At 43.8% G+C, this 13310-nt stretch overlaps 1 protein-coding gene across 11 annotated transcripts in view; it reads left to right on the top strand.

Moving 5' to 3' along the window:
• Nucleotides 1–11573, top strand: part of PSD3 (pleckstrin and Sec7 domain containing 3) — a 176066-nt gene extending 164493 nt beyond the window's left edge. For all 11 annotated transcript variants that reach the window (XM_053371465.1, XM_053371463.1, XM_053371469.1 and 8 more), the window contains 4 exons: nucleotides 2301–2458; nucleotides 4767–4911; nucleotides 7537–7680; nucleotides 11211–11573. In XM_053371465.1, the coding sequence (XP_053227440.1) occupies nucleotides 2301–2458; nucleotides 4767–4911; nucleotides 7537–7680; nucleotides 11211–11426 (663 nt within the window). In that variant the 3' untranslated portion in view covers nucleotides 11427–11573. The remainder of the gene's footprint in view (nucleotides 1–2300; nucleotides 2459–4766; nucleotides 4912–7536; nucleotides 7681–11210) is intronic.
• The last annotated feature ends 1737 nt before the right edge of the window (nucleotides 11574–13310 follow it).

The raw sequence follows: 13310 nt of genomic DNA, 5'->3' as shown, positions 1-13310 counted from the left end.
AAAATTGTAGGTCTGTTAATAGCAGAAGCAATGTCAGTAAAAAAAAAACCAACCGAGGTGTCATGTCCATTGTCAACAGCAGGTGACAGATTATATAGACTAATAAGACTTAGAGGAGGACAGAACTCATGTACCATTGACAGTTTTATAGAATAGTGGATTAGAGCAAGAGCAGATTCTCTTGTAGGGTTGGGAAAAGATGGCCCTGCTGAAATTCTCTCTTTTACGCAACTATTAAAAGGCACAGCAGCTTCTCCTCTGTTTCCTGAGCTGTGTTTTTTCCTTGCCATACTACTGTTAACAAGCACACAGGCACAGATCCACTCGCTTGATTTTTATAGCCATTGTTTCCCATCCTAAAAAACATACTTTGACTTCCAGTTAGCCTTCCTATATAGGATACATTGCATATTAGTCAAAACCCATCTCCTGAACACGGAAGAATCTTTGATTTACCTTTCTTAATATGCTGGCTGCAGGCTGTTCTATGGTGAATTTGCTATGGGTCAGTACTGAGCTGAAATTGATTTAATGAAGAGCTGACCTGTAATGTCTGTCTGCTGAAGACACATTATGTAACCAGTGTGGACGCTACTGGAAGTTGTTTTTATGACATTCTTTCCTTAATAATGTTAAAAAAACAAGCAGCCCCCAACAATGTTGTCAGCGCTGCCCAAGGTCCCAGCTCACACAAGACCAACGCTGCTTCTTTCTCTAGTATAAAGTCTTTATTGAAGTTCAGTTTCACTTCCGCACGCGCAGCGTGCAACGCTACGTCTGTACCTTAGACTGCCGAAGCTCCATCTGAATCTCCTCCCCCCTGACACCAGTTTAAGATTCTAGCCTTACTCCACCTCTTCCTCTGTTCCTTCCTTCTCTGGGTCCGCCTGCTAGTCGGAGTCTCACCCTTCCTAGACTCCTCTGACGCTGAGTCCCCTGACTCTTCCCCCTCCCTCCTTCGGGCTTTTGGACCTGGCTCCCAATCCGGGTTTTCTGCTGTCCCGCGCTCCTGCACATTTGAACTTGGCGCGCGTGCGCAGCCTCCCACTTTCCTTCTGACCGTTACACTTGTGTCACTGCTCCCTCTTTCGGGGAGGCTAGCTGGACCTGACCTTCCCTCCGTTTCCCCACTTCCCGATGGGGGCGTGGTTATCCCTGACTCATCTTCTCTCCCCGCTGGAGGAGAGGCTGGTCCTGACTCATGTGACTCTTCCCCCCCACTGCGCTCTGGTGGGGGAACTGGTCCTGATCCTCCGCTGCTCCCTTGGGAGTCCCCGCTGGCCCCTTGTTTCTGGAGCGTCCCCCCTGGGACCCCCCTTGCCCTTACCATAGGCGCCCCCTTCTGGGAATCTTCTGATTCGCTGGAGAAGCTCATGGAATCTCTCGGGTCACTGTCATATTCCCCTACGCTCCCCTCGGATTCCTCTCCTCCGCTCTCTATTTGCTCTCCCCCCTGCGCTTCTGCTCCTGAGCCTCTGACAAATGTACTTTGGACATGTCATATAAGCAAAGCATTCACTGCTGGGGGTGGGAAATGGAAACCACAGTGGCAGATCAGGGGATCTTGCTACAGAGCAGCCTACTGCTGTGTAAATGTGGGGACTTATTTTTTTACTCATCAAGAGTTTTCAAAAGTAGACGGCCAGATCCAACAGTGATTAAGCCCTTAAGAACACAAGACAATCCAAACTTGCGCTATGGTAGGATCTCTCAATCTCTCTCTCTCTCTCTCTCTCTTTCATAGAGAAACTCCTTCTTGAATATTGCACATCACTCTAGCAGATGCTAGGCAACGGTGCCTTGTACATTAGGAAAATTGTAATTGGGAAAATATTAGGAGATTATAATGTGGTAGTAGAGCTTATGTTTTGCTTGCAGAAGGATCCAAGTTCAAATCCTGGCATCTCCAGTTAAAGTTTATTAGGTTGCAAATGCTTGTTTTAAATCTGAAGTGCTTAAAAAAAACACCCCAAACATTTAAATAGCAGCATTTTTGTTTTTAAATAAATAAGTGAATCCTATGCACATTTACTCCAAAGAAAGTCCCAAAGAGTTCAACAGTGCTTACCCCCAATTGTTTGCATGGGATTCCAGTCTTAAGTCTCAGTGCAGTGGGATTCATCTCTGAGTAAACATACACAGGGTTGTAGCTGCATATGGGTTTGTTGGTTTGTTTTTTGCCAAGTTAGATGACTCTTTTAAATAACACTTTTGTTTATTGCCTTCTTTTGAAATGTAATCAGGCTTTAAAAACATCGGCACTATATAATAATTTGTACTCTTAATTTGGGCTTCTGCAGGATGAATACAAACCAGAGAAAGCTTTATCAGAGGAAGATCTTAAGAATGCAGTCAGCGTGCACCATGCTTTAGCATCGAAGGCGACAGACTATGAGAAGAAGCCAAATGTTCTGAAGCTCAAGACAGCTGACTGGAGGGTCCTGCTTTTCCAAGCCCAGTAGGTGCCCTTTTTGGTTCCTTTAGGGATTCAAGCAAAATATGCTCACAGTCAAGGATGGTGTGTCTTCTCACACTGGATTTTTTTAAAAAATAAATTATTCTTGAATATAAGATAGTATGAAAATGAAAAGGCATAGACTCCATACTGTAGCTCAGTAACTCAAACTAGTTTTGAGCCAGCAAGCTGAATGTATCACAGGATAGGCTCTCCATCTTTTTGTTCTTATTGCTTGTGGAATATTTTTTTTATTATTTGCATGGCAGAATAGTTGCTTATAGCCGAGAGCAGAGTATGCCAGGAAAGGGGAGAAAAGAGCCAGGCTTCCTCCAGCTCATCAAACCCCTGCGGTTCCGTCAGTCACTCATCAGCCTGACAGCTGGTGCAGTTTAGTATCAGTTCAAATTCCAGTATCACAGCTGTGATCCCTTATTTGAACTTGCGTGAAGGCATCAACCTGGTGTGCAGCACCCCAACCCTGTTCAGATGTGGCAGCAGATCCTGTTTTGACCCTGATGCTACTGATTGGATAATCAATGCAGCAGCAAGACAGAGGTGGGATTGGGGTCACCAAAACCCCTAAACGTTCCATTTTCCTTACTGGGCACCTCATCCATTCTTTGTTCAGGGTCTGTACTTGGTTTGGGGCACTGCTATGAATTCAGTTGCTATGCCACCCACCTTCTGCCTAATAGACTCAGGTTTTTTTTTAAATATAATAATAATAATAATAATAATAATTTATTATTTATACCCCGCCCATCTGGCTGAGTTTCCCCAGCCACTCTGGGCGGCTCCCAATCAGTGTTAAAAACAGTACAGCGTTACATATTAAAAACTTCCCTGAACAGGGCTGCCTTAATATTAATATTTTTATTGAAAGAATTTCAATTTTAAAGAAAGAATGTGGTACAAATGAAAAAAGGGGAAGGGAGGGGGGGAGCAAAGATGCATATAAAAGAGAAAGAGAGAAAACAATAATAGCTGAGGTGACAGAGATAGTCCTAGGCTTGACTACACCCTCCAAACCAAACATGATTATCACCAAACGAAGGAAGTTAATGTTCAAATAGAGCTTGGAATAGGGAGTCCAATCGAAAAGCAGTATAAAACTGATGGTGTTTTGTTTTGTTTTGTTTTGGCCAAAACCAAAGCATCATCTCCATACTGTTCTGTTTTGAATAGTAAAGAAACATTTACAACCCAATACCCAAGGTGGTATTGAGGAACAATGGCTGGAAGTATCCTTGGCCCTTGCTGGTCACAATTGCTTGTGAGCTTTGGGGATTTGTTTTGTTTTTACTCTTGAGGAAGCTGGCAAGGATCTGGTGGAGTGCAGCCAACCACTAACATTCTTGTTATTTCCCCCCGTGGAAGTTTCAAGCCAGCATAAGAAACTATAACCAAGCCTTTGGCTGATTATCGTTCTGTGGTATTTTAGATGTGTTTGTGGGGTGTGGGTGGGTGTTTTGTTATGTATTTTGTGTTCTCGTTTCGTATTTTTATGTTGCGAACCACCCTGTGATCTTCGGATGAAGAGCAGTATGCAAATTCAATAAATAAATAAACTGGAGGCAATAAATACTTCACTGAGAGAGAAAGCTGCCTTGTCACAATGAACAAAGCAATGAGTAGACTGAAGTTGAAAACCATCATTGAAGTCATTTAACACTGCAACCTATAGATACGTCTCTCTATTGTGCCATTCTTTGGGAAGGTGATTGAATGTGCAACAGTGCTCAGCTGTAGGCAATCCCAGATGAGCAGATTATCTTTATCCTTCTAGTTTTCCGGAGACTGTTTATGGGCTTCCTACTGCTCTGGTGGATGACTTCTGCTGGGAGAATTAAAGAAGGAGTGCCATTCTGTTTAATTATCCTAGATGAATTGATTGTGGTACCCTTCTGGATAGCTTTTGTGGTTTGGGAACACTGCCATGCTGTAATGATCCCTGAAGAGGCTAGACTGCTGCAGCTCCTCTTCTCCCATGGCTCTGGCTCTTTCTAGGTTAAATATTTCAGCTGCATTTGAAGCTTAGTGATAAAGCACCAAGTATTAGACAAGGTTAACATTTCACCTATTAGGAGAAGGGAGGCTTCTGGGCTTAGATCAACCTCTAGCAAAGGTTGGAGAAAGAAGCAGGTAGAATCTTCCAAGCTGTGCAGTCAGTGCCCACTGTCCAGTATTGAGATGCCGAAGTAGGAAATATGATTCAGAGCGGCAGTTCCTTTTAGGGCAGAGCAGATGCTGGAGAGAAAGCGAAACAGACAAGCTCCCAGACTGACTGACCTTTTGCTCTTTTCCGCAGGAGCCCAGAAGAAATGGAGTTGTGGATCAACAAGATCAATTCTGTGGCAGCCGTTTTTTCTGCCCCACCATTTCCAGCTGCTATTGGATCCCAGAAGAAGTTTAGCCGCCCACTGTTACCTGCTTCCACAACCAAATTGTCTCAGGTGATTAATATACAACCCTAAGTGTATTTCAAGTGTGCATCTAATGAGCCACCGTGTAAAGTAAGGCCACAGAAAGCACACACACCCCATTTGCAAAGAGCAAACCATTGATAGGGCAAGTACTTGAACTTAGGGAAGGGAGGGTGCTTGTAAGTGTTAATCCCACTGTTTGAGGACATTTTTCAAATTAGTCCAGACCCATGTGAGCTGAAGCAAAACGCTGTAGCAAAGGGGAGCAGAGCCTCAAGTAGGAGGGTGCTCAGTCTTCCATGAAGTTGAAATGATGCTCTTCAGCATGCCTGAAACACTGGACACTTTTGAGGATGGGTAGAACTATTTCAAGTAATAACCAGTAAAATGTTGTTGCACAATTGGTTGGAATATATAGAGGGGAGGGCGAGAGAAGCACTGCTTGCAGCCTTCTGCATTCAGTACCTTTGTTAGTCTTGAGCACCCATTGCCAGGAGAGAAGGCAAGTTTTGCCCTCATAGTGAGTTGCAGCTGCTTAACTTGTACAGGAGAAAGTTTAGGGGTTTACTTGGAAACAGAGTTTGGCTGGAGGCAAAAGTCTTTGCTTGCTCTGCTGGACCCAACCTTCTTCCAGCCTTTGAGAATCAATCATGTTTTGATCTGGCCCTACCATATCATCTGCAGAACTTCCTTAATTCTGTTAAATTGTGACAAGAGTGCTGAGACTGATATTTAGACAGAGGCACTTCCAGACAACCTGTTTATTGAGCGTTCATGCTTATATCATGGCAATGGCTATATAATGAGCATACATTCTCAGTTGTTTGCAGGGTGGTTAGATGATACAGCATCAAAGCAAGTGTTACCCCACACTTTCCAGTTCTTTCTTCTGTCACTTTCCTTACAGCAAAAAGTGCAAGCTTTTGGGGAACCAGATTTGTTTCCATTGTGATGGAATCCTACCCCAAAATAGCCACTGTCCAGAAGCACACAAACAGACAGAGCCACTTTTGTAGCCAGGTCTCTTGTTTACCCTGTATTAAATCCCAGTTTAGCTTACAGATTTTGATTATTTTTTGATTTGCCACAGTACAGAAACTGGTGTCTGGCTGCATAGTTTCCTGTTTCAGCCACCCATTCAGGAAAGTAGGGGCTTGCGTGTTGGTAGAAAGAAGAGAAGGAGAAGCGAAAGGACAGGAGCTGTTTTAAGCGAAAAGGCAGGGGCAAAAAGTGTTATGCTTTCCAATGAGATAAATTCAGGCATAATCTGAGAACCGTCTGTTTTTATCTGTGAGATAGAGAACTTGCCAGTAGGCTCCTGCGTATACTGCAGAGGATGAAATGTGTACTGTCAACTCTGCCTGGCTGCTGTATTAGAAGTTGCTGCTCATATCAAGATGTGACTACACATAGAGTTGCTTTCGCAGGCTCTGTTTCTGTACCCAAGATCCAGAATGGAGTAGATAAGGAAGGAAGGAAGGAAGGAAGGAAGGAAGGAAGGAAGGAAAGAAGGAAGGACAAGCAACTGCTTAGGGCCCTAATCCAGATCAGGACCATGGCATGTGGGGAGAGCAGGGTCTGCCTATTTCCCTGCACAATTTTTCTCCATGAAACCCCCACCTGCTTATTTGCCCCTAAAGATGCCATTTTCTGCAACAGGGGAAAATAGCACCTTGGAGGGTGGTGGGGGGTTTTCAGGGGATGCCTGAAGATGCCTGATTAAGGCACCTCCAGTTGTTATCTCTCTTCCTTTTTGTTTGCTTTTTCTTTTAAAGAAGCTCAGGATAGAGGGTTCTGTGGTAAACATGTAGTCCAGCCTGGGTCACCATTTTTACTGTAGTGACCCAGTTCAGACATTTAATCTCCCAGTTCCCCAGTGCATTGTGGGCTCCTCCCTCCCCCCCCCCCGCATTGTATGTGAATTGCTTCCCCTTCTTCATGGTTTACCATAATAGTAGTTATGCCAGAATTGAGCAAGCTGTAATTAGCATTAACCAGAAATAGTTTTGAAATCATGCTTAGATAGGTTTATAGACCATAATTTTGAGCAGTCCTCATTTGTTCTGACCTTAATTGGTCCTGAACAAGAGGCATAATAGTTGTGTTTGCATGCAATGCTAACCTATAGTTTAGTGCAAGCATCCCCAAACTCAGCCCTCCAGATGTTTTGGGACTACAGCTCCCATCATCCCTAGCTAACAGGACCCGTGGTCAGGGATGATGGGAATTGTAGTCCCAAAACATCTGGAGGGCTGAGTTTGGGGATGCCTGGTTTAGTGCTACATGGGCAAGTTGCAGCAACCACTGGGCTCATGCATTCCCCCTTCTCCCAGCATTGTCACAAGAAAAAGATAAGCAGCTTTGAGTTTTGTCTGTTGTCTGAGTTTGGATGTCAAAATAAGCCGCAGTTCATCTAAAATAGAAGTGAAGTATAAATAAATGAGCATCCAATAGTTACGGTTAGCTGACCAGGTCTCTTGACTGACCCTCCAGAAAGTTATTTGTTGGTAACATTTCTCTGTATTTGTGTTACCTGGTTCAAAACAGCCCCTAGCAATATATTATGATACCTGTAGCTCATATTCTTGTCCCTTTCCTTTACATTTTCTAAATATACTAGAGGCTCGCTGTGACATATACTATTGTCTCCTGCAGGATGATCAGCTGAAATCACATGAAAGTAAACTGAAGCAAATCTCCACTGAACTAGCTGAGCATCGTTCCTACCCACCAGATAAGAAACTTAAAGGCAAGGAAGTGGAGGACTACAAACTGAAAGATCATTATCTGGAATTTGAGGTATGTCTGGGTCAGCCATGGCAGAGCACCGTTACAAAGATAGCCACTGCAGAAACAGTGGAAATTATCCTGTTTCATAGGATAATTAATAGTGGGCTGGCATTTAAATAACTGTTTCAAAGCAAAATTGCAGAATGTCATGTCGTGTGGGCAGTAGCCAGATAAAAACGTTAGTAGTTCAAAGTATCTGGATGTATGTGGAATCCAGCAAAAGTGAGAACCATAAATGTTAAATAGAAAAGTAAACTTGAAGGGAGAAGTAGCTTTGTAAGCTAAGTCCCCTTCCTCTGCCTGCTGGCTTAAAGGCTGTAAGAGCAGGTACATATTCAGAAGAGAAACTCCTTCGGTGCAGAGTCCTCAGCTGACCTAGAAGGATCAGTTGAGGATTGGGGGTTGTTGCCTGTGTGTTTGTTGTGCATGTGAGTGAGAGTGGGGTGGTCACACCGACCATTGCCACACAACTTCTTTAGGGTTAGCCGAGGGTGAATGCATTCTTTGAGCCAAGAAAAAATCCGCATCTGTTGCAAAGCGTTCTGGGGCATGTTCTGGGTCTTGTTGATCGCCTCGTGTCAACTGAGGGTGCACTGTCAAGCATCGACTCCCGCTGTTGGTTGTGTGAGAAGATAAACAGATGAGTGAACTGTCTTTCAGGAAAGCTTCTCTGCCTTCGGTGCTTTTCTAATTGAAAGACCTTTATAAGTTTCCCAAGAGCCCTGTAGATTGGGGTGGGGGGTTGGGGGAGGCGAGAAAGATGCCACAACTTTTTGACTGACAGCAGCGCAGGCAGAAAAACACCAAGACTTTAGAATTACTGTATGATGACCCAGCATCTGTAGCCCCGTTTCCTCTTATTACAGCTCTCTGGCGTATACATTATCTGATGAAAAATGAATCAGCCCAGAGCACTATCAGCATTCATCTCACAAGTTCCCTTATTTGTGAGTGACATGCTTTAGCTATTTAATTTATTTGTCTCCTCACTGCTGGTGGAAGTATAGATACCAAGTGTATGGCTGTCTTTCTTCATTTAATTTTAAAGTGGATTTTTCTTGCGATCTTTTTCTGCATGAATCTATCTCTTCAAAAGCTCTTTGGAAAGGCCATTCATAGCCATCTTTTTTCTCTCTCTCTCGCCTCCCCTTTCATAAAGGCGTTGAAGTCCTCTTGCATTTGAATAATAATGATTACCTGAATTTTGTTTTTTGAATTAAGAGTGTGTGCATTTCCCCCCTCATTGTGGCATGCAAATAACTTGACAATCGGTTTTTCTCCCCTTTGAAAACCGTGTGGGCAACTGGTGGAACTTCATCAACATTTGCACTGATTCATTGGAGACGGGTCAGAAGACGGCATTGTTAAATAAAATTATTCTGGAAGGCCAGAGTGTGCATTTTGCAACTCTTAAAAGCCTTTTTCTGAATCCCAGCTAATCACTAGTTATTTGAGTTAATCACAGAGCCATTGTATGCGGCTGCAGATAGAACTGCCCTACAACAGAGGGCTGCGTGCTGTTCTAGACAGTGAATAAATTCAGCAGTTTGCTCCTTTCAGAAATACATAGGGTCTCCTGCAGCTCAGTATTTTGGGCCTGGTGTGCTTAGTAGATTTGTACCTGGAACAGAATGTGCTTGGAATGCCACAGTCCTCCCAGCTGAGGGGCAGCAAGGGTCTGTACCTTAAAAATTAATTCAGAGCGAGGCCATAGCTCATTGGTATGCAATGCACAGAGAAGAGCCAAAGTTCTTGCCTTGGCTTCTCTAGGAATGCCATTTTGACATCATGATACCGAATGCCTAAAAATCTGAACAGAAAGGCAAGAACCAGCTATGTGCTTAAGGGTTCGTTGAAATCTTTTGCAGTCAAGCACCCACCCACCCATCTGTGTGAAAGCCTCTCTTTTGACATACAGATAAAGATATTTACTGCTCAGAAATGGGCAGAAAACAATAAATGGCTCCTGTGTTTTCAGACTTCCAAGCTTATAGCAGTAAAAAGTATCCAGGTCCTGTAGCACCTTAAAAACAAAGTATGCTGAATTACATCCTTCTCCAGCCTTGGGTCTCCAGAAGTTGTTGGACTAGATCTTCTATCACCCTGGACCATTGGCCGTGTTGACTGGCCAAATTTGCCCATTTCATTTCCCCACTTTTTGAGACTTGTTGGCTAGTTCAGCATCGGGGAAACTTTCCAGGTTGATAGTAATTACCATAATCTAATGCCCTAAAGCCCTTGGAAGTATTAGTCCAATTATTCTGTAGGACAGAAATGTTCAACAATTGGACACGTATAAATGTACAGGTTCTCATTGGCTCTTGGTGATCTAATTGTGTCAATGTTCAGTGTAAATACGCAGTTCCAAAATGAAGGGGAGGCTTCTCTGATTCATGGAGAAGGGCATTATCTACTTCATCAAAGAGATGGGGGTTTGTCTTGCTGTACCTAAAATTACAGTGCTTGTGACTGATCCGGTATATTTTCCATATTAATATTATGGACTGATTGTAAAGACTAGTAACTGGATTTCAAAACTTTGCAACGAAACCTTGTTGAAGCCTTGCTATATAAGTAGACAGCATCCAAGGATTACAGATAAAACAATTCAGGGTTGTTGTTGTTGTTTTGATGGTGTGTACCTTAAAGAACAATAGTTACATGCACACCCAGACGTTTTACACATCTTACGAGCTAGCTCCCTGTTTGTTTTCTTAAAAATTATTCTGGTATATTGCCCAAGAAGACATATTCTAACTTCTGTATGTTTTCCCCACCCACCACCAGATAGACATTCCATCATAGAGGGGGCAGACATTTATTCCACTTGGACTCCTGCTCTCCTCCCCCCATACACCCCCATGCCCCCCAAAATTGGTTTGTGTCAGGAAAATCCACAAAACAACATGTGAGGGGAGGAGAGAGGGGGATCATTTAGTCAGGCAAGCTGAAATACTTGTGCTGACAGAGGAAGCAGAAGAGTATGATGTTGAATTCCTACCACAGAAGACCTTCCTCCCTTAAACCACACGTAGCTGTTGATCTACCCAAATTAGGTTGGAATGATGGAGGAAGTGTTGGAGTAATCACAGCTGTAAATCTGTTCCCTAGAACTTGTTACCGATCCACCTCTTCCAGATGTTCCACACACCCCAAGTGAGGCCCGTCCGCAGTATGGGAATCACTGCTTTAGGCAAAATCCAATGGTAACTTAGGGATGTGTGGGACATCTCCACCTCCGCTCTCCCAAAACGTTGATAATCTTGGTGAGACTCTTTAGATTTTCCTCAAATTTCCTCAAAGGTTTTGCCTGAGGAGGAACCACTATTCTCCCCCCCCCCCCCCGTTTCACTTCAGGGGAAATTTCTGTGGCATCTCAGTTTTCTTGCTACCCATAAGGCAATTTGCTATAGTTTTGCTGTGCAGGTGAGTAGGTCCTCTCACCTGGGAAGAAATCGCCTTGCTTGACTTCCTTCATATATTACTGAAGTTACGCTGTAGATTGAGTCTTTCTTTTTCTCACCTTTTTTCTTTTTCAGAAAACTCGGTACGAAACCTACGTGTCTCTTCTCACAGAGGGAGCCGGCAAGGAGTTGCTGAGCACCAATGAGAATGACGGCCCGGGACTGAAGAAATGCCACTCAAGCCCCTCATTAAATCAGGAGTCCCCTCTTAGTGCCAAGGTGAAGCGTAATATCTCCGAGAGGAAAGACTATAGACCCGAAACACCGAGCATCAAGCAGAAGGTTACTTAGGGCAACTGAGGCAGGCTGGAGGAACAACATGATCACTCGCTCTTTGATAACCTGTCCTTTGCAAAAACAAAACAAACAAAAATTAACACATCTGCCTGAATGGGGTGTTAGTGACATTTTCAATTGTAAATTTTTGTTGTTTCTGTACAGGTTGTTGGAGATGTTTTGGCTTCTGACTTGCATTTGCCTAGTTCATTTATCATAAAGCAATTGATCCAGTCCTTTTAAAAAGAGAGAGAGAGAGAGAGAGAGAAGGAAAATAAGGTACAGCAAGGGAGAGATTTGATGATGTAATTATCTCTCTCATCTTTTTATCTTACTTTGTTGGCTTGTAATTTTCATATCTCAAGTCATCTGCTGCTTTCCTGCAGTAGGGCAAGTTAACTGGACAAACCGAAGCTTACTGAGTCGTTTAGCTTTGTGAACGGATTCTTGCATTTCCCAAGGTGGCACAGTAGTAGTCTCACTATTAAAAGAGACTAGGTGAAACTGCACATCCTTGGAGAAAATTAAGTTTCCAAGTGCTGCAGAGCTCTGTAACTAACATGTGGTGGGAGCCATGTCAATTGCTAGACTGTGAAAAAACCCCAGTTGTGATCTCTGAGCCCCACACGCTGTAAGGGGCTGAAAAGCGAAGGAGAAAAAATGGAGTTAACAAAGCTAGCATACTAGATTTAGACACCAAGGAAGGCTTTTGGTGATCTGAAATGGCTCCAACCAAAACTGGGTTATTTTTCCATTTCATTGAAGGTCTTATCCATGGACTTCTCTGTTTTATCAACAAGTTGTGCTACCTGTACAGTTTTCAGCAGTATCTTAGTCATACAATTGCTGTACAGACAGCTGTAATGTGTATTTATTTTCCATTGGCATTACGATCCTCCTCCAGAAGTATGTTCAGGCACTTTATAGTCTAAAAGACTGCAGCTGAGAATTTCTCTCTGAATGCTGGAATGTCTGAAGGGACAGCATGTTACTCAGTTCCCTTCTGTAACTAAAAGTCACGCAGACCTAGAGATACGGTGTTTGGAATGACAGCTAGATTCTTTCTTCCTACAAATGAAAAACTGGCTCCATTCCAGCCACCCTGTGCCAGCCAGCAGATCCCTCCAGCTAAAATATCACCCACTATAGATAATGCCCTCCACATTCTGTTTCCTTTCATCGCAAAGAGAACATGGGCTAAGAATAAAAAAGATAGATTTTCCCGTTGGCTCCCAGAACAGGCAGCTCAAAGTTAAGGGCACACATTGCTCCCGTATGTGATGGATGAGGAACCTGCTGTCGTTGGACTGCAACTGGCATAATCTCTGGCCATTGGCTATGCTGCCTGAGCCTGATGGGAATTCAGCAAAGTGTCCCCGGGTTCCCCATCCCTGCTGTTGATTTGGGGGCAGTGTGTGTGTGTGTGTGTGTTTGTCTGTCACAGACAGGGTAAAGGATGACTTTCCCATGAAGCCATCTGCCTCAGAGATGAGGAAGAAGGACTATAGTGACATGCTGTACTAAATCAAAAGCCGCCATTTGCCAGGACACAGGCTTAGGCGCAACTAGAAGTGTTGCTCTATCCCTCAGTCTCTGTGGCGAAAGGCGCATGTTCCTGGCATTGGCGGTCAGAGGGGCAACTAGTTGAGATTAATCCAAGAAGTGGGACAGGAATCCCTTGCCACCTGCACCTTCCTAGGGAGACACAACCTGCAGCTGAGAATTGTCAGTCCTGTTACGTTATGAAGGGCGAAACCAGCCATTAATGTAGACCGGTTGATAGTTACTGTGGGAATGAATGAGCCCAGAAGTGTGGCATTTGTGAGGCAGTGGCTCGCAAGTTCTTCTGCCGTAGCTCATTTTTCACCAGTGGTTCAGAAAAGTCAGCAAGCTGTCCAG

Source organism: Podarcis raffonei, chromosome 17, assembly GCF_027172205.1.
Source record: "Podarcis raffonei isolate rPodRaf1 chromosome 17, rPodRaf1.pri, whole genome shotgun sequence".
In the NCBI taxonomy this organism is placed as follows: Eukaryota; Metazoa; Chordata; class Lepidosauria; order Squamata; family Lacertidae; genus Podarcis; species Podarcis raffonei.
The sequence above is the reverse complement of the archived record's forward strand: the minus strand, read 5'-3'. Positions and strand labels throughout refer to the sequence as shown.